This window comes from Hippichthys cyanospilos, chromosome 15 (assembly GCF_059441005.1).
Source record: "Hippichthys cyanospilos isolate Australia breed blue-spotted pipefish chromosome 15, RoL_Hcya_1.0, whole genome shotgun sequence".
Taxonomy (NCBI): Eukaryota; Metazoa; Chordata; class Actinopteri; order Syngnathiformes; family Syngnathidae; genus Hippichthys; species Hippichthys cyanospilos.
The window spans coordinates 14,708,183-14,732,490 of NC_142383.1; the positions used below are offsets into that span (position 1 = coordinate 14,708,183).

The window sequence follows — 24,308 nt, forward strand, 5'->3', positions numbered from 1 at the left end:
AGCACCCCCATTTGAGAACCGCTGATCTAAAGTCACTTTATTTTTTAATCACTTGAGTAATTCAGTACTAAAAGTGATCGATTAGTTTTGTCCTTAATTACCTTAAATGATTGATTACTTAAGTTACCTTAAATAATGGATTACTCGGGCACTCAATTATGTAGTAGCAGCTTTTTTTTCGACACTCCTTTAGCCAATCACTTGAAAACAACAAAAAAGAGAAAATACGTCTTTGGGATTGATTAAGATTCAAGAGTTTTATTGTCATATGAATAACAATGAAACATTGCCACACAATGACATTCTTCTTCTGTTCACAATCCAAAACAGACTACGTTCCATAATCGAGCAAATAATAAGGTAGGCAATAAAACCAACAAAAAAAGAAAAAAAAACAAAAAAAATCTGTTACGTTGACCCCGCGTGAGATTTGTACCAAAAAAATACACTCTTCCTCTTAGAAAATATATTTACGTAGACTAAATGCCTATTTATCGTATTAGCATGACAAACTATATTAACGCGAGCCTCTAATGCGATGTGTACTAATTTGTAGACTGTTTACCCCAACCAGCACTCAACCAAAGTGGCGGCATCCGCAGAGGATCGTCCTCTGAGTAAAGAAAGCCGAGCGCCGGTACCTTATCCATCAAGTGAGTTCCCGTCCGAACCGGCTCGTTCAAAACGCTCCCAAAGCGCGCCGCCCTAATAAATCGGCTTTTGTCCACCTCAGCAGTAGCAGACCTGCAGCGTATGTTCCCCACGCCGCCTTCTTTGGAGCAACATCCGGCCTTCTCTCCCATCATGAGCTACCGGGACACGCCCAGCCAGGAGCCCCCGGCAGTCAGCGGCGTTTCGGACCACCCTCTGCCCGTCGCCTCCAGTCAGATGCCGGAATTCAGGATGGAGCTTGAGGAGGGCCTGGCTAGTCCCTGGCAAGAAGATTTCAAGGTTCGTGGACAATTCTGCCACTAATCACCCCCCCCCAAAAAAAAAAAAATTAAGAGAGTTGCGTCATGTTCCAATTAGTTTGCTCTTTATTTGAAAAGCAAACCATACTGTTCCTGTCCTGTCACTGATAAGCATTAAAGTACCGTATGTTCCGCAATATAAGGCGCACCCTCAATTAATGACATATTTTCAAACTTTTTCAATCACAATATAGTAATACTCAAAGTAATAAGAATAATAACTCAAATAATAAGTATAAACTCTCAATAGCATAATAACTCAGTCAATATGAGCAACCTTGTTCAACTGTAAACACACAAAAGAAACAGGTAAAGCTTACTTTATTACTTCATTCCCCATCTGCGAGTCCCAACCTCAATATTGATCCATAGATAAGGCGCACCTGATTATAAGGCGCGCCATCAGCTTTTTCAAAAAAATAAGGCTTTTAGGTGCGGCAAACACGGTAGATTTGCTTATACACATGGAAACCCAGTTCAGCTCACCTAGTGTCCTGACGTAACGCGTACCCCCATTGGAGAACCGCTGGGCTTAAAGTCCAGCGGGATTCATAAAAAAAGCTTCAGTGAAAGGTAAATCAATTTGTGTGTCTTATACTGCTCCCAGGTGGCCATGGAGCGCACATCCCAGACTGAATCAATTGATGCTATTGAATTTTGTCACTACTAGATGTTTTGCAAATATATGTGTACAGTGTGTGTGTGTGTGTGTATATATATATATATATATATATATATATATATATATATATATATATATATATATATATATATATATATATATATATATATATATATATATATATATATATATATATATATAATGTTTCCACAGTGAACCCGATACTTTTGTTGTTTAAAATCCACTTTGGTCATTCATTTAAATCCACTTAAAATTCCTCCTTAGCAAGGAAGTCAATACGCGGAGTCACATATCCTCTCTCGGACTTGTTTGGCCTCAACCTGTAGCTTACTAATTAAGCATCCTTGGTTTGTATTGATCGCGGGCGCCTTGCAATAGCCGAGAAATGCTAATTATAGCTGAACGCGCGCAATTCTCGCTCCTATGCTTATCCAGGCAGGGCAGCGGAAAACACTTGCAAAGCAACTGTGTCTTTATCTCCCGTTTGTCCAGACGCAAGTGGTCTCCTCCATGTTCGCGCCACTTTCCTGCTTACCAAGTCAGAGTTTAGCACCGCTGAAGATACCCGAGCAGTGCTACTACCGGCCGTCCTGGGCGCTCCTGCCCAAAATGGAGCACATCCCAGCCGTCATGCACGCCCACAACGGCGCTTTCGGCAGGGATGGATACACGTGAGTGATATGCGACGACCAAGATTTTATGTGTTGCGTTTTGCAGGAATGTTCTGCATGATCCAAAATGTTAGATGTGCAAAGTGTGCTTTGTTTATAGCTTAAGAAGTATGCTACCAAGTCAAACATTTGGAAAGGTCCTTCGAATTCTGTTTGTCTCAAATACGATGAGAGGTCTCGACAGTTGTAAAAGTGATTCCAAGTCAAAAATCACCACCCACCCGCATCCTAAAGCTGACTGACAAATATGTGCAAAGATGTTGTACACAAATGAAGCTATTAATTCTTGAAATTGCACAACTGTGACCTGAAAGTCATTCCAGTTCACAATGCGCTATCCACATCATAAACAAAAACATACTTTTACATTAATTAATAAAGCTATTCCATTCCAGGTCATAGAATGTCGTCCACATCATAAAGCTGACTGAAAAATACCAGTATGTGCAAAGCTGTTGTACACAAATGAAGAAATTAATTCTTGAAATTGCATAACTGTGATCTGAAAGTCGTTCCAGTTCCCAATGCACTATCCACATCATAAACAAAAACAAACTGTTTTTGTACATTAATTAATAATAATAATAATAATTTGTACATTAATTAATAAAGCTATTCCATTCCAGATCATAAAATGTCATCCACATCATAAAACCAAAGTGATGTGGGAGAAAAATTCCTGATTGAATCAACGTTTTTGCTTAATATTTTTCCAATGAATAATGGCTGCAACTAGCAATATTTTTAGCAATCATGTTATTCGATTACTTGTTTGATCCATGTCAAAAATATGTAAATGATGATCAATATTTTGGCTTAAGTAACTTTGAACTGTGCTGGTACTCAATGAGTTCACAATGAATCAAGTACTAAAAACATTCAGCAATTAATTTAGTTGGTGATTAACTCATTCAATCCCACAGACATATTTACACGTTTTTCTGGTCCAGACATTCGATCCGAGATACTAATTTACTGATTTTTTTTTCCAATATTAGGCTTAAGGAGGATCTCAAATAAGTTTTACGTATAGTAAATAAATAAAGTAAATAAAGTACTTGGGATTGAATGTCTGAAATCCTTAAAAGATACGTGAAAACACGTCTTTGGGAGTGACTGAGTTAATCGTCGCGCCTCTAGAATTTTTAAATAATGAATTAAAAATAATGAATTGTCTTTTTCCAGAAACATCCCAAGCGTGAGCGCTCTGACAGAACCGGACTACAACCAGATGAGCGGCACCACGGCTTCCGTCAGCACCACGGCGGGCATCCTGCCCTCGCCGGCCACGCCCCGCTTCTCCGTGCCCACCCCGCGCACCCCTCGCACGCCGCGCGGCATGAACCCGGCCAGCTCGGGCCAAGGTTCGGTCAAGCAGGACGGGACGGAGCTGAGCTCGCCCGTTTCCACCCCGTCCACCAGCCTGCCCCTCAGCTCGGTGGAGCCGGCCGCCCGCCCCCGCCCCTGCCTCCCCGAGAGCCACAGCCTCTACGCCATCCTCCTCCTGTCCGACTCGGTCCTCAACGTCTTCAAGGACCGCAACTTCGACAGCTGCTGCATCTGCGCCTGCAACATGAACGTGAAGGGGGCGGACGTGGGCGTGTACATCCCCGATTCCACCTGCGAGGACCAGTACCGCTGCATGTGCGGCTTCAGCGCCATCGTCAACCGGCAGCTGGCCCACGGCACCGGCCTCTTCCTGGAAGACGAGCTGGATATCTACGGACGCTCCTCCGAGGTGGGCCGGGCCGCCGAGAGGCGGCTGGCCCTGGGCCGGCGGGACCCCGCCATGGGCGACCCCGGGGCCAAGCGGCCCCAGGACGCGGCGCCCGCCTCGCCGTCCGTCATGGGGCTCCTTCGGGAGCAGTGCTCGCAGCCCATTTCCTCGCTGGCCTCGCTGCACCTGCCCCACGGCTATTCCGGATACTCCCGCAAGGGGGCGCTGCTCCAAAGCTGGATGTCGGAAAAGCAGTGGGCGGACGGGAGCGACGCCTGCGCGGAGTGTTACAACGCCTTGGAGCAGGGGCTGCAGTACGTGGACAACTCCGCGGGCGGGAAAGTCGACCCGGCTGTCGTCAGGAGTACGGCTCTGCATCCCTGGCCTCACGCCAACGGTGAGATGCGCCACGCTCGCAAAATCCCGTGTGCCTTTGTGTGATCATTTATTTGATGTGTTTTACGTGTGTTGATTTGGCGTATAAGCTCCTGTTAACACGTGGGTACCTGTTTTGTTTTTGTGTGCTTGTCCCCCCCCCCCAGTAGTGGACATGAGCATGCTGTCCTCCCAGGACATGGTGCGCCTGCTGCTGTCTTTGCAGCCCTTCCTGCAAGACGCCATCCAGAAGAAAAGAACCGGGCGGACTTGGGATAACATCCAACACGTTCAGGGCCCGCTCACCTGGCAGCAGTTCCACAAGATGGCGGGGAGAGGCTCATACGGTGAGAACAACGACCGTAAATTTCAAACTATGAGGTATATTCGCTGCAAAAGTAGCAAAAATTGAGCAGAAAAAAAATTGAGCTCACCTGTTGATTTACATCTTTTTAATTGTATTTCATAGTTGTTCCATAAATGGACACCATGACCAAATACATTATAGAGAAAAACGTTGTGGTTTATAGTCTGAAATTTTGTCGTTCCATAAATTCATGCCAATCCATTAAATTGACACTTCGACCAGATACCTTCATCTGCTTTACCGGTGGAGTGCCCCCTGGTGGCTAGTAAAATAACTGCAGATAAACCACTAGAATATAAACTGCAAGGCTCAAATTGAGAACAAATTTGCAGTTTATAATCCGAAATGTATTCACAATAATTAAAAGTAATTATTTTATAATTGCTCCATAAAATAGTTACAATAATAAATAAATAATAATCTCATAAATGGACACCTTGAACAGATACACACATTTGCTTGACCGGTGGATTGTCCTCTGATGGCTAGTAAGAATAGATTAATAGAAAATGTAAGATGCAGGGCTCAAATCATGAGAAAAAAGTCACGGCTTGTATTCCAAAATGTATTCATTCTTATCAATATTTCAGAGTTGCTCCATAAAATTATCGGACAGATACGCACATTTGCTTGACCGGTGGCTAGTAGAAAAAACTGCATACAAGCCGCAGGGCTCAAACCATGAGAAAAAAGCGTTGACTGTAATTGTTCTGGACGGACGATTGGACTTAAGATGAGGCCGACTGTTGAATTCTGTCTTCAGGTTCGGAGGAGTCCCCGGAGCCCTTGCCCATCCCCACGGTCCTGCTGGGCTACGACCGAGAACGGGACTTCTTGGCGCTGTCCCCTCTGGCCTTGCCCTTCTGGGAGAAGCTCCTGCTGGAGCCCTACGGGGGTCAACGAGACGTGGCCTACGTTGTGCTATGTCCCAACAGTCCGCCCCTCTTGGCTGCCGCCCGGACCTTCTTCCAGGAGCTCGGCGCCGTTTACGAGGTAAGAATCGCCTCACGTTCCACGAAAGGTCCTCCGCGAAGGCGCCCTCATGAAGACCGCGTCCTTCGCAGACGTGTCGACTCGGGAAGCACCGTCCTCTGGCCAAGGTGTCCCGGGATGGAATTGTCCGCGTGGGGGAGGAGGTGGAGTCACAAAGGCTAGAGGAGCTGGACGTGGACCAGTGGTTGACCGGTCCTTGGGCTGGAGAGCAACACACAGACAACCTCAGCAAACTCAAACTTTACGCCTATGCCTGTAAGCTGCAGCTAGGTAAGGACCTCCAGTGGACTTCTTATCCCATTTAAAAAAAAAAATATATATATATATATATATATATATATATATATGTGCATAAAACATCTGTCGACTTTGCAGGACCCCAGCTGTCAGCCCTGCCTTTGGACAGCACCCTTTTGCTGCCGTCCAAAACGCAACCGCACCCCACTACGGCGCAGCCCGCCTCCTCCGGCCAGCCTCAGACGTGGACGCCCGACGCAGAGGCGACTTCTGGGGCAGCCGCTTCCGCAAATGCCTCCTCTCCTACCGCTACGCCCTCAAACCAGACAGGCGAGACCACGCCGGGAGGGTCCGGCGAGTCCAAAGCATCCTCGAGCGGCGCGCCAGCAGCTAACACGCCAGCGGAGAACGCGGAAGTGTAAGAACCAAAATGGACATTTACATGTTATTTTCATGTGTGTAGTGTAATTGCACATCTGTGGCATCGGGTGGTGCTGTGGCGCTCTGTCAAAATTTGTGCAGGGGTTTGAGACTTCACATTTATTATTATTTATTCATTAAAAAAAAAAAATCAGCATCAAATCGTGCGGTTGGTCAGAAACGTTTCTAGTTTGAATATGGATTGAATTTTTTTTATTTCAGCCAGTTTAACTCCTTCAGTGCCATGGACTTCTTTTAAAATAGTAATAATGATGATAAATTTCTGGTCAAATACGTTTTTTATGGCAGGTAGCAGACACCCTTGACTAATGCTTAGCTCATATAAGCCAATTGTGCACTGTAATGATAATTGTGACCATTGGATGGCAGTGTTTCCACTCATACGACATAGCTATTTCCTACATGCAGTTCAAAGTAAGGAATGGAAGTCAATCTTTCATAGGCTTAAAAATGAGTGAAAATGCTAAAGATACTGGCCCTCTAGAGGTTTCCTTTTCCAATAACGCCGAAAGACTTAAGCTATTGATTCCGATTCAACAGTTGGTCAAAAATGTTTCTAGTTTGAATAGGATTGAAATTGTTGTTTATTTCAGGCACTTTAACCTTTTTTTTCAGATTCAGAATTAGTTGTAATGTCTACAAACCTCTGTAAAAAGTGCTAAAAGTTCATTTAAATCGCATTTTTTCTTTTGTTTATGTGAAAAAGGGTACCATTTTAGTTATCGCCATACATTTTATTTATTGATGTCTTTTTTTATAGTCCGTAGCGAATGAGAGGGCGCAAAATATTTTCTCTGTCCTTGGGGGACTTGGGAAAAAATAACAAGTATAGCCGACATTTTTTCCTCACCAGCGCCAGCGAGCAGTCCAGAATCGGTATCCCGACCGGTCCGGACTCCACGGACAGCCGCACCAACCCACCCGCCGTGGTGGTTTACGTGGTGGACGCGTTTATTAGCCCGACGGGCACGCGGGGCGATGGAGGGGAGGAAGAGGAAGGTGACGACGTGGAGGCGGAGAGCGTGTGGCTGCTCGGGCTTCTTCGCTGCTACACGGAAATGCTGCAGACGCTGCCCGACGCCATTAGACCCGCACTCGTTCTGCAGGTATCGTCGTGTGTCGTGTTTTGACCATTTTTTGGACCTTTTCTTCCACGTCATTCTTGCGGTATTTAGTATTTAGTATTTATTAGTATTTAGTAGGTATTTAGTAAAAAATAGTCGTCGTCCTACCTAAAATCTACCTGAACTTGTACGAGTGCAACTAATACCATTTAAATAATTGAATTTTTTCATTGGTTAATCGATGAATCGGATGTTAAAAAACATGTTTTAATTTCCATCCCTTTGTTCGAAATCTATTTTAAATCGGCATGAGTTTGCAATGATGAAATTGCAGGTTTGGCTTTATGTGAATAATCGGTTTTCAAAGTACAAGTGGAATAAACAAGTGAAACAAAACATTTACTGAGGGAAATGAAGCTTATGTTAATAATCGGTTTTTCAAAGTAAAAAGTTTTATTTTGAATCAAAACAAAACATTTACTGGGGAAATGAAGCTTCATGAAACACTGGTGATATTTTTGTAGTCCTCTAGATGGGGTGCAAATGTATTGAAATTGCACTGCAACCTTAAATCAAGAGTCAAAATAATAATTAATTATAATACTTGTTTACTGGTTTGAGCCCTGAAATGTCAGAAATAGACAAAATTGTACATTGTACAGCAAGTGGAAAAAAATGTCTTTTTTGGGGGGTATTAATTGTACGTATAAATATCTGTTATCAAATTAATATTGACAAAATATGACCTTTATACTGCTGAAAACAGCTAAATAATAGGACTTTTGTTTCTAATTATATTTATGGGCACTTTTTCATTTCAAGATGTGTTCAAATGTAAGAAGTAAAAGTAAGGATTCAGCAGAAAAATCCTCCTGTCAAGTATGGATAACTCATTAAAATAAAATCTCCTCACTTCCTACCACCGTGCGAAATACTCGCAGCAGAAGTTGAGCGGCGCTGTTGTTGTCGCAGGTGGTTCCGTGCCAGTACCTCCTGCAGCCTGCCAGTGGCGAAAGCCACTTGTACCTGCAGCACTTGCGCTCTCTGGCCTTCTCCTGCTACTCCCAGTGCAGACGCCTGCGGCCCCAGCACACGCACATCAAGTCCCTGACCGGATTCGGCCCCGTGTCCACCGTCAAGTCTGTCCTCAAGAGCCCGGACGTAAGAAAATCGTCATGAGTAGAATCGTGCATGGGAACTTCATTCAGATGGTATTTTGTTGCATGCATGGGGCATGCTAGCGTTTAGCGCAGGCGCTAGCGTGAATTAGCCGCTAGCTAGCGGCGCTCGAGTAGGCAATATCGCCAGGCGAGAGCAGTCGGATTAACTTTCAAAGGAAGTTTATGAGATGAAAATGAGAGTTTGATGCTGACTGCTTGAAAAGTTGCCGTTCCCACTGATCACTTTTTTTTTTTTTTAACTAAACCAGGCAGACTCAAATGCACATTCTGTGGTTCGGACACCACTTATCTAAAATCTCAGTATATAACAAAAAAGTAACAAAATTATTTATTTATAGTTAAATGGAAATGTGTAATTTGGCCCTCTGTGTTTATTCAGTATGTTATTTTCACCAAGCAAAATAATAGTAAAAAAAAATCATTAATTAATACCCAGCCTTAATATATGCACCCAGGAGAAATACACGATGCTCTGTTTTTGTTTTCCGGTTCAAGAAACCGGTGGTAAAATATCGGCAGATATGACAGACGGTTTGTAAACACTGCAGAATAAAAAAATAAATAACAGGAAGATTAAGCGTTACATAAATTGAGCAAATATCTCATCTCGTTTCGTGGGATTTGTGCATTATCCCGTCATCCCTTTATTGATTTATTCTCCTGTTTTTTTTATTAATCATTCACTGTCAGCTGTTTTCATACACCTTTAGGCTAATAATTAAAAAAAAAAAAAGAAACAAACAAAAAAAATGGAATGTCTGGACCCGGGAAAAACGAGAAAATTCATCTTTGGGATTGAATGTCTGGACTCTGCAAAGACTGGAAAATGCGTCTTTGGCATTGAATAAGTCAGTCCAGAATTCAAAATGTCTTCAATTTGGATAAACTGACATGCGTGTCCTCCCCCAGCATCCCAGTCCAGTGCACCTGTACTCGCCCCCCTTCATCCTGGGGCCCACCCGGCCCAAGCAGCCCGAACAAGGCGAGATTTGGGCCGAAGTCCCTCCCAGGTACAACGTGCTTTTTGTGGGCTACTGCTTATCACATGACCAGCGCTGGATCCTGGTTTCGTGCACGGACCAGCAGGGGGAGCTGCTGGAAACTTGCATCATCAACGTGGACGTTCCCAACAGGTTAGCGTCGAAACCAAAGGTTCTTGGGAGTTCTTCAACGTTTTAATCTTTTATTTTTTCGGGGGGGTGCGTACTTCAGGGCACGGCGCCCCAAGGTGTCCCCCAGGAAGATGGGTCTGCAGAAACTCTGGGAGTGGTGCGTGGGCATCATCCAGATGACCTCATTACCGTGGAGGATTGTGATTGGTCGTTTAGGAAGACTGGGCCACGGTGAACTTAAAGGTGAGAATCCCTTGGCTTCATTCGTTAAGATTTCTTATTTATAGCCCCCCCCCCAAAAAAAAAATCTTAACACAGATAGTTTGTCATAATATTGTACCTTAAATTAAAAGTAAATGTAAATATTTTCTGCTTCAGTTGAACAGTCAGTGCTGCGTCTTCTGGTGTGTACAAGTTGGCCACCGGAGGGCAGTAAAAACATTAAAACAATGAGCTTCACAACTAAATCAGTGAGCCAGTGTTTTAAAAATGGTTTCAAAGGTTTAAGAATATTAGAATCGGTCTACATTTGTTTCAGTACTTTTGATATTCAAGGTTCGTTGGGAATTATGTACTAAGTAATTGGAAAAAAAAAAGATAAATACCTTGAAATTAACTCATTCAATGCCAGTGATGTATTTTTACGTTTTTTAAGAGTCCAGACATTAAATCCCAGATACTTTAGTATTAAATGGATACTTAAGAGCAAAATTACATTTTGTATTCCATTTAAAAAATTGGTAATTCATGTATTATTTAAACATCCAGTTAATTATTATTTGTTTTGATAATTTAAAGAAAAAAGTCACAAATTCAGACAGTTATTTTATCTCCAATATTTCATCAATTGCACTTACATGTAAATACTTTTATAATAATTTGACATACACACTATTGTTTTTACATCCAGTCTCATGTTTTGCTAACCGCAAGTCTCAAATTTAACTTGTCACATGAAACGTTTAGGTTACGTGTCATGTGAACACTAGGTGGCACTATGCAAAAGATCTTATATGGTACATGGCATAATATTATTCTGTCATTTCCAGACTGGAGCTCGCTCCTCGGCGAGCACTCGCTGCATTCCATCGGGCGCCAGCTCAGGGAGGCGTGTCGCATGTGCGGGATCTCGGCGGCGGACACGCCCTCCATCCTCAGTGCCTGCCTGGTCGCCATGGAGCCGCAGGGATCCCTCGTGGTCATGCCCGGTAAGTGGACACAAAATCAAAAGTCAAAATAGCAAAGCTCAACTTTTTTTGCGTCCCGCTTGCGCCCAGACGCCGTGACGATGGGCTCCGTCTTCGGCCGCAGCACCGCCCTCAACCTGCAGACGTCGCAGCTCAACACGCCTCAGGACGCATCGTGCACGCACATTCTGGTCTTCCCCACGTCCGCCACCACGCAGCTTGCGCCCAGCTCCTACCCCACAGAGGACAATAACGGTACTCGTTAGCTTTTACTGGCTATGCTAGCGCCAAGGTCCTATCTGTCTATCTACTCTAGCTACTTAACTAGCTAGATAAAACTGCTAGCTAACTGTCTAGCTATTAAAAATATCTAATTATCTATCTATCTATCTATATCTCTAGCTCGGTAAAACTGCTAGCTAACTATCTATCTACTCTAGCTACTTATCTAGCTAGATAAAACTGCTAGCTAACTGTCTAGCTATTAAAAATATCTAATTATCTATCGTTCTATCTACTCTAGCTACTTAGCTAGCTAGATAAAACTACTAGCTAACTGTCTAGCTATTAAAAATATCTAATTATCGTTCTATCTACTCTAGCTACTTAGCTAGCTAGATAAAACTGCTAGCTAACTGTCTAGCTATTAAAAATATCTATCTACTCTAGCTACTTAGCGAGCTAGATAAAACTGCTAGCTAACTGTCTAGCTATTAAAAATATCTATCTATCTATCCTCTAGCTACTTAGCTAGCTAGGTAAAACTGCTAGCTAACTGTCTCGCTATTAAAAATATGTCTGTCTATCTATCTATCTATCTTATTAATCCATCCATCCATCTACATACAGTATGTATATAACAAAAATAAGAACATACACAGCTGTGCAAAGTAAAATACAGCAAAGGAGTTGTTTTACTCGATTCCACCAGCAGGGGGCAGGATTGTTCCACCCGTGTCCCGAGACTGTATTTTAACCACGATTAACAGTGCACTCCAATTCCAACTGACGAAAGGAATGACCGCTGTCCCCCCCAGACGACATGTTCGACCTTCCCTTCCCCGACGAACTGGAGAACGACATCGGGCACGACATGATGCTGATCACGGGCAACCTGCACCCTTCGCCCAACACGTCGCCCGTGCCGTCGCCGGGCTCCCCGTCCGGAATGGGCATGGGCTCGCATTTTCAGCACGCCAGGGTGAGTGGAAAGCCAAGCGTGCGGGGATTTGACTCGTGACGTCGCGGCAAGGACACTTTGCTCGCGGCTCACACTCGGAGCTCGGCACAAATACATCACGTAAAATGAGTTTGAATATGATTAATCGAATGAATGCTTTTAATATAATGAGCATCATTCGCAAGCCTACTTTTGTGCGGCAGAGCCAAGGCGAGCGCCTGCTATCCAGAGACAATCCGCCGGAGGAGCTGAAACAGCAACCGCTAGCTCTGGGCTACTACGTCTCCACGGCGCAGGCCAGCGGACTGCCGCACTGGTTCTGGGCGCCGTACCCGCAGGCTGAGAACCAGTGCCCTCTCTTTCTCAAGGTACTCAAACATCATCCTACTACGCGGCTATTACTTTCTTATTCCCAAAAGTTGAGATTTTCATTTTTTAGGGAGGGAAACACACGTGGTCATTCATTAAAAAAAAAAACAAGTAGTTAGGATAAAAAAAATAAAATTGTTTATATATACATTTTTTGGCGGAAAAAAAGCTGAACTATAGACTGGCGTTTTTTTGTGGAACAAAAAGGTTTACTATAGATTGTCATTTTTTGTATTAAAAAAAAAGCCTTACTATAGACTCGGGGGTTTTTTTTGCGAAAAAAAAAGCCTTACTATAGACTGTCGGGTTTTTTTTTTGGTGAAAAAAAGCCTTTCTATAGACTGTCGTGTTTTTTTGGGGCGAAAAAAAGCCTTTCTATTGACTGTCGTTTTTTGCGAAAAAAAGCCTTACTATAACTTGTTTTTTGCGATAAAAAGCCTTACTATATACTGTTTTTTGTGAAAAAAAAAAGCCTTTCTATAGACTCGTTTTTTGCGAAAAAAAAAGCCTTTCTATAGACTGTCGTTTTTTGCGAAAAAAAAAGCCTTACTATAGACTGTCGGGTTTTTTTTTGCGAAAAAAAGCCTTTCTATAGACTGTCGTGTTTTTTTTTTTTGCGAAAAAAAAAGGCTTACTATAGACTGTCTGGGTTTTTTTTTTTGCGAAAAAAAAGCCTAACTATAGACTGTCATTTTTTGCAAAAAAAAAGGCTTACTATAGACTGTCGTTTTTTGCGATAAAAAGCCTTACTATATAGACTGTCGTTTTTTTTTTATGCGAAAAAAAGCCTTTCTATAGACTGTCGTGTTTTTTTTTTTGGCGAAAAAAAAAAAAAGCCTTTCTATAGACTGTCGTGTTTTTTTTGAAAAAAAAAGCCTTACTATAGACTTTTTTTTTTTTGCGAAAAAAAGCCTTTCTATATAGACTGTCGGGTTTTTTTTTTTGTGAAAAAAAGCCTTTCTATAGACTGTCGTTTTTTGCGATAAAAAGCCTTACTCTATACTGTTTTTTGTGAAAAAAAAGCCTTTCTATAGACTGTCGTTTTTTGCGAAAAAAAACCTTTCTATATAGACTGTCGTTTTTTGCAAAAAAAAGCCTTACTATAGACTGTCATTTTTTGAGAAAAAAAAAGGCTTACTATAGACTTGTTTTTTTGCGATAAAAAGCCTTACTATATACTCTTTTTTGGGAAAAAAAAGCCTTTCTATAGACTGTCGTTTTTTGCGAAAAAAAAAAGCCTTACTATAGACTGTCGTTTTTTGCGAAAAAAAGCCTTTCTATAGACTGTCGTTTTTTGCGAAAAAAAAGCCTTACTATAGACTTGTTTTTTTGCGATAAAAAGCCTTACTATATATTGTTTTTTGTGAAAAAAAAGCCTTTTTATAGACTGTCGTTTTTTGCGAAAAAAAGCCTTTCAATAGACTGTCGTTTTTTGCGAAAAAAAGCCTTTCTATAGACTGTCATTTTTTGAGAAAAAAAAAGGCTTACTATAGACTTGTTTTTTTGCGATAAAAAGCCTTACTATATACTTTTTTTTGGGGAAAAAAAAAGCCTTTCTATAGACTGTCGTTTTTTGCGAAAAAAAAAAGCCTTACTATAGACTGTCGTTTTTTGCGAAAAAAAGCCTTTCTATAGACTGTCGTTTTTTGCGAAAAAAAAAGCCTTACTATAGACTTGTTTTTTTGCGATAAAAAGCCTTACTATATACTGTTTTTTGTGAAAAAAAAAGCCTTTTTATAGACTGTCGTTTTTTGCGAAAAAAAGCCTTTCAATAGACTGTCGTTTTTTGCGAAAAAAAGCCTTTCTATAGACTGTCATTTTTTGAGAAAAAAAAAGGCTTACTATAGACTTGTTTTTTTGCGATAAAAAGCCTTACTATATACTCTTTTTTGGGAAAAAAAAAGCCTTTCTATAGACTGTCGTTTTTTGCGAAAAAAAAAGCCTTACTATAGACTGTTTTTTGCGAAAAAAGCCTTTCTATAGACTGTCGTTTTTTGTGAAAAAAAAAGCCTTACTATAGACTTGTTTTTTTGCGATAAAAAGCCTTACTATATACTGTTTTTTGTGAAAAAAAAGCCTTTTTATAGACTGTCGTTTTTTGCGAAAAAAAGCCTTTCTATAGACTGTCATTTTTTGCCAAAAAAAAGGCTTACTATAGACTTGTTTTTTTGCGATAAAAAGCCTTACTATATACTGTTTTTTGTGAAAAAAAAGCCTTTCTATAGACTGTCGTTTTTTGCGAAAAAAAAGCCTTTCTATAGACTGTCGTTTTTTGCGAAAAAAAGCCTTTCTATAGACTCGTGTTTTTTTTTGTGAAAAAAAAAGCCTTTCTATAGACTGTCGTTTTTTGCAAAAAAAAAGCCTTACTATAGACTGTCATTTTTTGCGAAAAAAAAAGGCTTACTATAGACTTGTTTTTTTGCGATAAAAAGCCTTACTATATACTTTTTTTTGAAAAAAAAAAGCCTTACTATACTTTTTTTTTTGCGAAAAAAAGCCTTTCTATAGACTCGTGTTTTTTTTTTTGCGAAAAAAAAAGCCTTTCTATAGACTGTCGTTTTTTGCAAAAAAAAAGCCTTACTATAGTCTGTCATTTTTTGCGAAAAAAAGGCTTACTATAGACTTGTTTTTTTGCGATAAAAAGCCTTACTCTATACTGTTTTTTGTGAAAAAAAAGCCTTTCTATAGACTGTCGTTTTTTGCGAAAAAAAGCCTTTCTATATAGACTGTCGTTTTTTGCAAAAAAAAAGCCTTACTATAGACTGTCATTTTTTGAGAAAAAAAAAAGGCTTACTATAGACTTGTTTTTTTGCGATAAAAAGCCTTACTATATACTCTTTTTTGGGAAAAAAAAAGCCTTACTATAGACTGTCGTTTTTTGCGAAAAAAAGCCTTTCTATAGACTGTCGTTTTTTGCGAAAAAAAAAGCCTTACTATAGACTTGTTTTTTTGCGATAAAAAGCCTTACTATATACTGTTTTTTGTGGAAAAAAAAGCCTTTTTATAGACTGTCGTTTTTTGCGAAAAAAAGCCTTTCTATAGACTGTCGTTTTTTGCGAAAAAAAGCCTTTCTATAGACTGTCATTTTTTGCCCAAAAAAAAAGGCTTACTATAGACTTGTTTTTTTGCGATAAAAAGCCTTACTATATACTGTTTTTTGTGAAAAAAAAGCCTTTCTATAGACTGTCGTTTTTTGCGAAAAAAAAGCCTTTCTATAGATTGTCGTTTTTTGCAAAAAAAAGCCTTACTATAGACTGTCATTTTTTGCGAAAAAAAGGCTTACTATAGACTTGTTTTTTTGCGATAAAAAGCCTTACTATATACTGTTTTTTGTGGGAAAAAAGCCTTTCTATAGACTGTCATTTTTTGCGAAAAAAAGCCTTTCTATAGACTGTCGTTTTTTGCGAAAAAAAAAGCCTTACTATAGACTGTTTTTTGCGAAAAAAGCCTTTCTATAGACTGTCGTTTTTTGCGAAAAAAAAAGCCTTACTATAGACTGTCATTTTTTGCCAAAAAAAGGCTTACTATAGACTTGTTTTTTGCGATAAAAAGCCTTACTATATACTGTTTTTTGTGAAAAAAAGCCTTTCTATAGACTGTCGTTTTTTGCGAAAAAAAGCCTTCTATAGACTCGTGTTTTTTTTTTGCGAAAAAAAAAGCCTTTCTATAGACTGTCGTTTTTTGCGAAAAAAAGCCTTTCTATAGACTGTCGTTTTTTGCGAAAAAAAAAAGCCTTACTATAGACTGTCATTTTTTGCCAAAAAAAGGCTTACTATAGACTTGTTTTTTTGCGATAAAAAGCCTTACTATATACTGTTTTTTGTGAAAAAAAAGCCTTTCTAGACTGTCGTTTTTTGCGAAAAAAAAGCCTTACTATACACTATCGTTTTTTTTTTTTTGCGAAAATAAGCCTTTCTATAGACTGTCGTGTTTTTTTTTTTGCGAAAAAAAAAGCCTTACTATAGACTGTCGTTTTTTGCGAAAAAAAAGCCTAACTATAGACTGTCATTTTTTGCGAAAAAAAGGCTTACTATAGACTTGTTTTTTTGCGAGCCTTAAAAAGCCTTACTATATTAGTTTTTTGTGAAAAAAAGCCTTTCTATAGACTGTCGTTTTTTTTCTATAGACTGTCGGGTTGTTTTTTTTGTGAAAAAAAAAAGCCTTACTATAGACTATCGGGGGGTTTTTTGAGAAAAAAAGCCTTTCTATAGACTCGTGTTTTTTTTGCGAAAAAAAATTCTTACTATAGACTGTCATTTTTTGTGAAAAAAAAAGGCTTACTATAGAGTTGTTTTTTTGCGATAAAAAGCCTTACTATATACTGTTTTTGTGAAAAAAAAGCCTTACTATAGACTGTCATTTTTTTGTGGAAAAAAAAGCCAGTCCTTTTTGTGAAGTTTTTGTGAAGAAAAAAACAAACAAAAAAACCCTTTACTAATCATATTTGTTTATTGCGAGAAAAAAACGCCTTACCTTACATGGTCATTCCTGCAAAAAAAAAATGCCTTTAAATACACATATTTTCCGCGTGTGAAAAAAACCCCTTAGTGTGGAAAAAAATAATTTTAGCCTTGCGTCCGCCCGCAGGCCTCACTCCACCACCACATCTCCATCGTCCAGTCGGACGAGCTGGCGGCGGACAAGACAAAGAGGACCCCTCACCCCCTGGACTCAAAGACCACCTCCGATGTGCTCCGGTAAAAAGACACGCACACACATCGGGGATGCAAAAAAAAAAGCTCGCAATAAACGATAATATCGACTAGAGCAAAACATGCATGCGAATGATTTATTTTTTTTTTTTTAGATTTGTACTGGAGCAGTACAATGCACTATCCTGGCTGACGTGCACCCCCGCGAGCCAGGACCGCCAGTCTTGCCTGCCCGTCCACTTGGCCGTGCTGGTCCAAATGTACAACGCCATCCTCAACATGCTGTAGCCGCACGCGCGTACCTCCCCTCCAGCGGCCGCGTGCCTCGTCGTACGCCTCCTCGCCGCGCCTCCTCGCCGGGACCCCCCTGGCGACGAAAAACGCTTTGAAACCCGGCTCTCGTCAGACCCGAGCGCCGTTTTTATTTTTTACACTCGTCATACCTGTAATATTGTCAAACCAGCAAATTTGCATGGCAACGCACACTTGTGGCATTGTTGCGTCATTTTTTTTTTATGTACAAAACAAAAAATAACAGCAGAGGCGCATTTGCAAGCGGCACTTTTTCAACCGAGGTACAACATCGAAAAAAAAAAAAAAAAGATGGCGGGGAGTGTTCATGATGTAAAACGTTTGCAAATAAGTGAAAGTTATTTTGTAATATTTAAAATGAAAAGGAAAAAAAAAAAAAAAAGGCCTTTTTAATTCCCAACCGTTAAATCTCTTGGGATCGGAAAACCAACGGTGAATTTAATGCAATATTTATACAAATTGTATCATGTCATAGAAATTGATATCTATACTATATATACTTAAGAAATATATATTACCTCATTCAAACAGGCACTTAACAAAAAGAAATGGACACAAAACGTCTGAGCGGAAACGGAATTAACCTTTAAAATGAAAAAAATAAAGTAGTTTCCTTGTTTTATTTAACGCCTTTCAAGGAAAAATATGCAGGAGCTATTTCTACGTGGGACGGATGACGCAAGACGTTCACCTCAAATATTTAAGACACCTTGTCCAATTTGTCTCCGGGATGATGTCACGAGAAAGGCCTGTCCTCTTCACTTTAATATTTCTTCGCATGTTTGTATCATACACCATTCCGCTGTGTTTTGCTGGAATTTTTTAAAGCTGTACATTTCAGGCTGTTCGTTTGTTTTGTTTTGTTTTTTTGCTGTGTGCTTTTATACATATATATATATATAAATATATACAGCGCATTGACTTCCTGCCAAAAAATGTGGAAATTGCCAACTGAGTGTTCACAAATTGTACAGACAAATGCAAGTTTGCCAGACTTTGTTACGTCGGTCCTCAATTTGAATATGGAACAGATCCACCACGCCAGTGGGACGTATCTGTTGCTTTTACACTATTTTTTAAAGTAAATTATTAAAAGCCTTCCAAATGAACGCGTTGTCCGCTGTGATTTTTTTTTTTTTTTTTTACATACAGATTTTACACTTTCAACATAACTCGTTTTTCATGAAGGTTAAAAAGTACATCCGTACAAGATGCGGTATTTTGTCTCAGCTTTTGATCGTGACATCAAAGGAAAGGCGTGGAAAGAAGACGCTCGGGAGCTGAAATTTCATCCAGGTGGTCACATGTCAAAATTCAACATGGTACAACACCACCATGCCGAGAATGACGCAAAATGGTCAATTTACACGACAATTTTGTCCAATTCGTTCATCCAAGGCATTTCACATCAAAGGGAAAGCATTGAAATTTCACCCAAGTGATGACAACATGTCACTTAGTTATCACGCTTGGATAAAAAACTGCGAAAATGATGTGGATGCAAACGAACCAAAAATGGTCAAAATACTACACAATAATACTGCGAGAATGATGTGGAAGAAAATCGGCCAAGAATAGTCAAAATGCCACGCTATTTTTTCCTTTCATCTTTACATTGAAAGAATCCACCAAGGAGCTGAAATTTCACCCACACGGTGACAACACGAACACTTCTCACACAAGCAGGAGTGTGCCGTCCCTTGGCTAAAATATTGCGAAGGAAAATGACCTAAAACGGGTCAAAACACTGAACAAGGGTTAAAATGTATGGGATGACTCCGCCCACAATCAGGAGTCTCCTCCCCTCATCAAGACTGACCTTAGAGTGGCACCAGCGCATCCAAACTGCTGAAAAATACAAAGGAAAAAAATGAATAGCAGTTTTAGTACATGTGCAGATTTCATCGTAAATTTTGAATAAAATACACTACACTTTTCCATGTGACAGGCCATCAGAATTGTAAAAATACTTAACTCGGGCGCAAATGGACTGATTTTAGCGAGGGAAAGCAAGCTCGCTAAAAGCTAGCTAGCGTCCCATTCGTTCTTACTTTGAAATAGGCGAGTTTGACCTGACAAAAAAAAATAAATAAATTATTGCTCATGAATCGCAGTAGTCAATGCAAATACTTTTTTTGAGGAATTTATTAACGACTTCGGTAATGTGTAATTTACCGAAAATGACAAAATTATGGGTCAATGTTACCTAATCTTTGTTGAAAATTTTAAAATTCAAAATGAGCAATTTTAAGATTTTCAAGGCCCAAAAAACAGCTTCACAGGTAGTTCTTCTACTTTAAAAATGGGTCAAATTAACCCAGATTAATTTAAATGACTGCAACATACGTGAAGTATTTTCATTGAAAATTTCAAAATGAACCATTTTCACTATCTGTTGGTAAAGAATTTCATGGCAAAACAAATGGGTCAATTTGACCCAGATGCATTTTTATTGTCTGATAGTGCTAAGTTTGATAGCGAAAAGCAAACTTAAAGTGGGTCATTTCGACCCAGAACCCTAACAGGAAGATTAAGACCGCTCGCCCTTAATGTTAATGTCCCGAAAACATGCCAACATTTGAGGAGCCACTTCAAAACTCCAATCGTGGGTTTTTTTGGGTTCGAATTAGCGAGCACAGCCAACGTGAAGGTCGAGCCGATTGATTGAGGGGCGAAAAAAACATTTGGACAGAATACGGTAGAGAGGAAAAGCAGATTAAAAAAAAAAAAGTCGCTCGGAGGCGGCGGCCTCCAAAAAAAAAAAAAAAAAGAGTGAGTGGTTGAAGGCTAAAAAGCCAGTGAAGGGTCACTTGTGGAGCCGCCCGGCTAATGGCGGCATTGTGTTGTCTGCAAACGGCGTTTCAGCGCACGGCCGTTGGAGGGGCGCGCGACTCGGCCGCGGCCAAATGGCACGCGGGCAATACGAGGCGAGACAAGGCCGCCGTCGCTCCGGGCATTAACGACGCAAAGAATTGGAGGTCGCTGGCGTTTTTCTACCGAAGAAAAGGAAAAGGCCTCGCGTAAGAGGTTATTTTTTTTGGGGGGGGCACGTTGAAAATATACAATGGAGAGACACTCGAAAGTGCTTTAGTACACTCACTTTCGTAAATATATGCTAGCTTGATATTTCATTTTCAAACCATACACCCATAAATTACAACTACCGCACTTAGTAAAAAATATACTTTAGTAGCGCTGGACTGCTGACTTCAATGGTTACAAACAAACAGTTCGAGAAGAATAAACGCAGATTATTGCTGTTAAAAGGTAAATACGACTCCATCGTTTCACGTTTCTTATTTTTCCCCCCAAAAAATCATCGCTTTACAGCAGTGCCTACTCAATGTACTGCAATAACACTTGCAGTCTAACAGCCTGTTGATACTCGATCTTGTTCCGTCGCAAATTTGGGTTCAAGTACAGAGTCATGGATGACCGTAATTTTCCAAATATAGGACGCAGCTGTGCAGAGGATGCATCCTTAATTTTGCAATTAAATTCTGGTATTTTCTGTGTATAAGACGCACCTACATTTTGGAAACAGTGTAAAAACTATATCAGAACAGAATAAAAAACTCAACCTCTAAAGTCTTAATGAATAAAGTCATAATTTCTTGTGTTCATGGCTGTAAATTATGTTTGGCTGTAATTATTGTTGCATATAAAGTTAAGTCTTTTTAAGATTTCCCACACTGTGAACGGCCAGTGAACGTAGCGCCAGGTGTAACATTGAACACGCTTGAAGCAGTTTTTTTTTTTTTTTTACTCACGACGCAGCTCGAGTTCATTTTACCCATAAATAGCTTGGGTTTTCCACCAAGTTTATGATTGTATTTATATGCCGAAAGACCGCAATTAATAAACGAGTCAATTGGAATACTTTGTGTTCGCTAAGCAGTGCACACAACTTGCCACTCTTACTCAAATCACCTGAAGTTATCATAACTTTTACATGATCCTCCCGGCTTTAGTAATATTCCTGTGCGTAAACAAGGATGGACTCGGACGGTGGTTCAGCCTGCTCGCTTCTTTTATTGAAAATAACGCTGTCGCAACCTCAACTAACACAAGCTGCTGTAAGCTGCAACAGGCACTGGCAGCTAACAGCCCTTGTCCCGTTATGGTAATTATTGTAGTAAATGAGAATCCGGTTGATATAAAAATGCACATCTGTGCGCCAAAACTCAGCTCGTTGTTGACAGATCAATCTTCTTCAAATGGTATTGAATAAAAAAATCTTTCCAGTCCTTTGGCCTTCATTATGCGTCGTATATTTAGCGGATTACGGTATATAAGGGCGTTTTGGCAACAACTCTTCACGACTCTTAGAAACAGCATACTCGTGGCTGCGAGTGAGAGAGCTGTGCAGGGGCTGCGGGTATATTAGCTGCCCTGTGTGTACTTTGCTGCGCAAGAAAATAACATTTGTGTCAAAAAAGGCCTCTGTACTACAGTTAGGAGATCACTGGGCATGCGGAAAAAAGGAAGGCAAGGTTTTATTAAATACACTCTATACTTTTTATATATGTACGTACTGTGTCCGTCTTGGGGTGTTGCAAGCCATACTCCAGATGACCTTGACTGTACCTATAAAGTGAAGGCAGCTGGCGGCCGTAACGCCACACCGCACTGCCTTGAAGTCAGCAGGAACGGTAACCTTTTTTCTTTTTTTTTTTTCTTTCCGGCATCCACTGGCGTCTGTCACGGCAATCGGAGGTGATGCGGGTTTTCGGGGGCCTCTGGCTGCCGGGTCAGGGAGGGTTCAAGGCTCGGGACGCTGTGGGTGGTACAGATCATAAGGTGCCAATGTTACAATGTGCGAGAGGTCAGGGGTCAAGGGTCACACCACTGAGAGCTTTCATGTTGTTGGTCACAACTAGTGACAAATGAATCAAAGGCAGTCCTCAAACTTTTTTTCATAATTGTGCCCACGCTGAGCTTTTTTTTTTTTGTATCCACTACATTTCTGGATGAAAAAAAATCATGTCTGACTTGATATTTGTTCATAAAGATTTTTTTTTAGGCTTTTGCTAAAGGAAGGGCGTAAAAATGGCAGGTATTTGAGTATTCAAGTCACGAAATTACTTCAAGTAATTACCTTGAGTACTTAGTTACCAGAGTAATCAATTACTTTATGTATTTAACTGCAATTGGAATTCAACACGGTATGGCAACTTTGTTTTCACGCTACCAGGAGTGTCTCTGCTAAAATACTGCAAGAATGATGTGGAAGAAAAAAAAATGCTGAAAGACATCTTAAATGGCATAGAAAAAAAATTGGACAAAAAAATGAGTGGATGATGTGTGTGGTGTTTCGTAATAAGTGTAGCATTAAGCTAGCTAGGCTAAACGTTGTATTTGTTAGACTGAAGACATGCAATTCCTTTTGGATAAAATGATAATAGAAAATGTTAGCTATTTAAATGCTATGTGAGATATATATTTAAATTTAACCCCCGCTTTTTGCAAAGAGTTGAGAGCAGGCCAATGCGCATAGCAATAATCAAAATATAATTGATTGTTTTTAAGTTATATAGCATGAATTTTAGCCTGAGAATAGATCTTCCCCCATGCGGCCCCTGAGCTAAAATAACTGTCACACCCCGTCTTTTATTAGTGGAATGACTGCTTGGATCTCAAAAAAAAAAAAATCTTCAATCGGTCACTTGTATCTCGAGGCGATATTAACAAAAGTTAGGAATGTACTTGCTGTCATTGGAAAGCAGGTGCCGACAGCTTTGCGGCAACGAACTGGGTCAATGAAGGAAAGAAGTCGGCAGCAATTAATTTGTTTTCGTTCCACCTAGGGTGGAGGGTTATGTAATGACTCCCGGTCCAACATATACACACCCAGAAATATTTGCAAGCCCGTGAAAAAAAAAAAAAATGAAAGGAGCACCAGAAGGCGAAGACAGACGAACGTCTGACAAAGGGAGGCCCGAGCGAGGTGTGAAGGCTTTGCAGGAGAGCCTTGTAAGGACATGTTTAACACAGTCATCAAACGCCGCGTGAGAGATGAAGAATGATGCGCGGCCCTGCGGCACATTTGCCTTGAATACGCGCCAAGGTGCACTGCAGGTGAAAAACGGCGGTGGCCCAACACCTGCGTGCTGACTCGGAGTCTTGAGAACACGCTGACATTTAACAGGTAATTTGAGTGACTGATTTGAAGCAGCAGTTCCGAAAAAAAAACCTGGGGGTACGTCAAAGAACTTCGGGGGTGTACGTGAGGTATTTTACAGGACTTCTAGCGGTATCAGCAAATTAAAGTTTGTAATGCTGTGACAGGAACGGTAGGGTTTTATTTCCTAATTAAGAGCAAATTAACTGGAACAAGCAGCACAGAGGTGTCCAAACATTTTCCAACGAGGGCCGCATACAGAAAAATAGAACGACATAAAGGACTTATATATATATTTACTTTAACCCATTAAACATGAAAAAAAATAATGCAAGGAGGTACACATCTAGTTAAATACCTAAAATTTCCTAAAATCACCATGTTGCATGGTCTCAATACACTTTACATCAATAAAATTCAAACACTTAATAAAAGAATCAATTGCGAAAAACGTTCAAAGTTTATGCATTTAAAGTAATCGATTACTTTTGCTACTTTAGTGTAGTAAAGTTGACCTGCGGTGTAGTAGTTGAACTACTAGTACTTAAAAATATCTAAACTAGTTGATTCATTTAGTACATAAGGACCAAAGCAATTAATTATTTCAGAATCTAATGAAAGGAATCAATTACTTTATGCATTAAAGTATTTATTTTTGGAACTTAAGTATCTAAAAGTAGGCACAATAGGACTTGAGGTAATTCACTACTTAGCA

General features: G+C 40.3%; 2 protein-coding genes across 12 annotated transcripts in view; one reads left to right on the forward strand and one right to left on the reverse strand.

Annotated features, from left to right (window-relative positions):
* LOC148411847 (mediator of RNA polymerase II transcription subunit 13-like) overlaps positions 1-18,581 on the forward strand; it is a 91,586-nt gene extending 73,005 nt beyond the window's left edge. The window contains exons 14-31 of one of the 5 annotated variants that reach the window (XM_088434182.1): positions 557-653; positions 734-951; positions 2,107-2,285; positions 3,471-4,399; positions 4,545-4,724; positions 5,508-5,737; positions 5,809-6,007; positions 6,113-6,392; positions 7,269-7,521; positions 8,452-8,640; positions 9,570-9,793; positions 9,873-10,015; positions 10,822-10,980; positions 11,050-11,214; positions 11,997-12,160; positions 12,343-12,507; positions 17,096-17,205; positions 17,316-18,581. In XM_088434182.1, the coding sequence (XP_088290308.1) occupies positions 557-653; positions 734-951; positions 2,107-2,285; positions 3,471-4,399; positions 4,545-4,724; positions 5,508-5,737; positions 5,809-6,007; positions 6,113-6,392; positions 7,269-7,521; positions 8,452-8,640; positions 9,570-9,793; positions 9,873-10,015; positions 10,822-10,980; positions 11,050-11,214; positions 11,997-12,160; positions 12,343-12,507; positions 17,096-17,205; positions 17,316-17,448 (4,017 nt within the window). In that variant the 3' untranslated portion in view covers positions 17,449-18,581. The remainder of the gene's footprint in view (positions 1-556; positions 654-733; positions 952-2,106; positions 2,286-3,470; positions 4,400-4,544; positions 4,725-5,507; positions 5,738-5,808; positions 6,008-6,112; positions 6,393-7,268; positions 7,522-8,451; positions 8,641-9,569; positions 9,794-9,872; positions 10,016-10,821; positions 10,981-11,049; positions 11,215-11,996; positions 12,161-12,342; positions 12,508-17,095; positions 17,206-17,315) is intronic. The other 4 variants (XM_088434184.1, XM_088434183.1, XM_088434185.1 and 1 more) reach the window with 4 other exon arrangements.
* LOC148411848 (uncharacterized) overlaps positions 10,585-24,308 on the reverse strand; it is a 233,151-nt gene continuing 219,427 nt past the window's right edge. For 5 of the 7 annotated variants that reach the window (XM_088434196.1, XM_088434195.1, XM_088434193.1 and 2 more), the window contains 3 exons: positions 22,008-22,249; positions 19,292-19,320; positions 16,939-17,527 (listed from right to left, as the gene is read on the reverse strand). The gene's annotated coding sequence lies outside the window, so the exon portion shown is untranslated. Of the gene's footprint in view, positions 11,192-16,938; positions 17,528-19,291; positions 19,321-22,007; positions 22,250-24,308 lie in introns of those variants that run through there. The other 2 variants (XM_088434194.1, XM_088434192.1) reach the window with 2 other exon arrangements.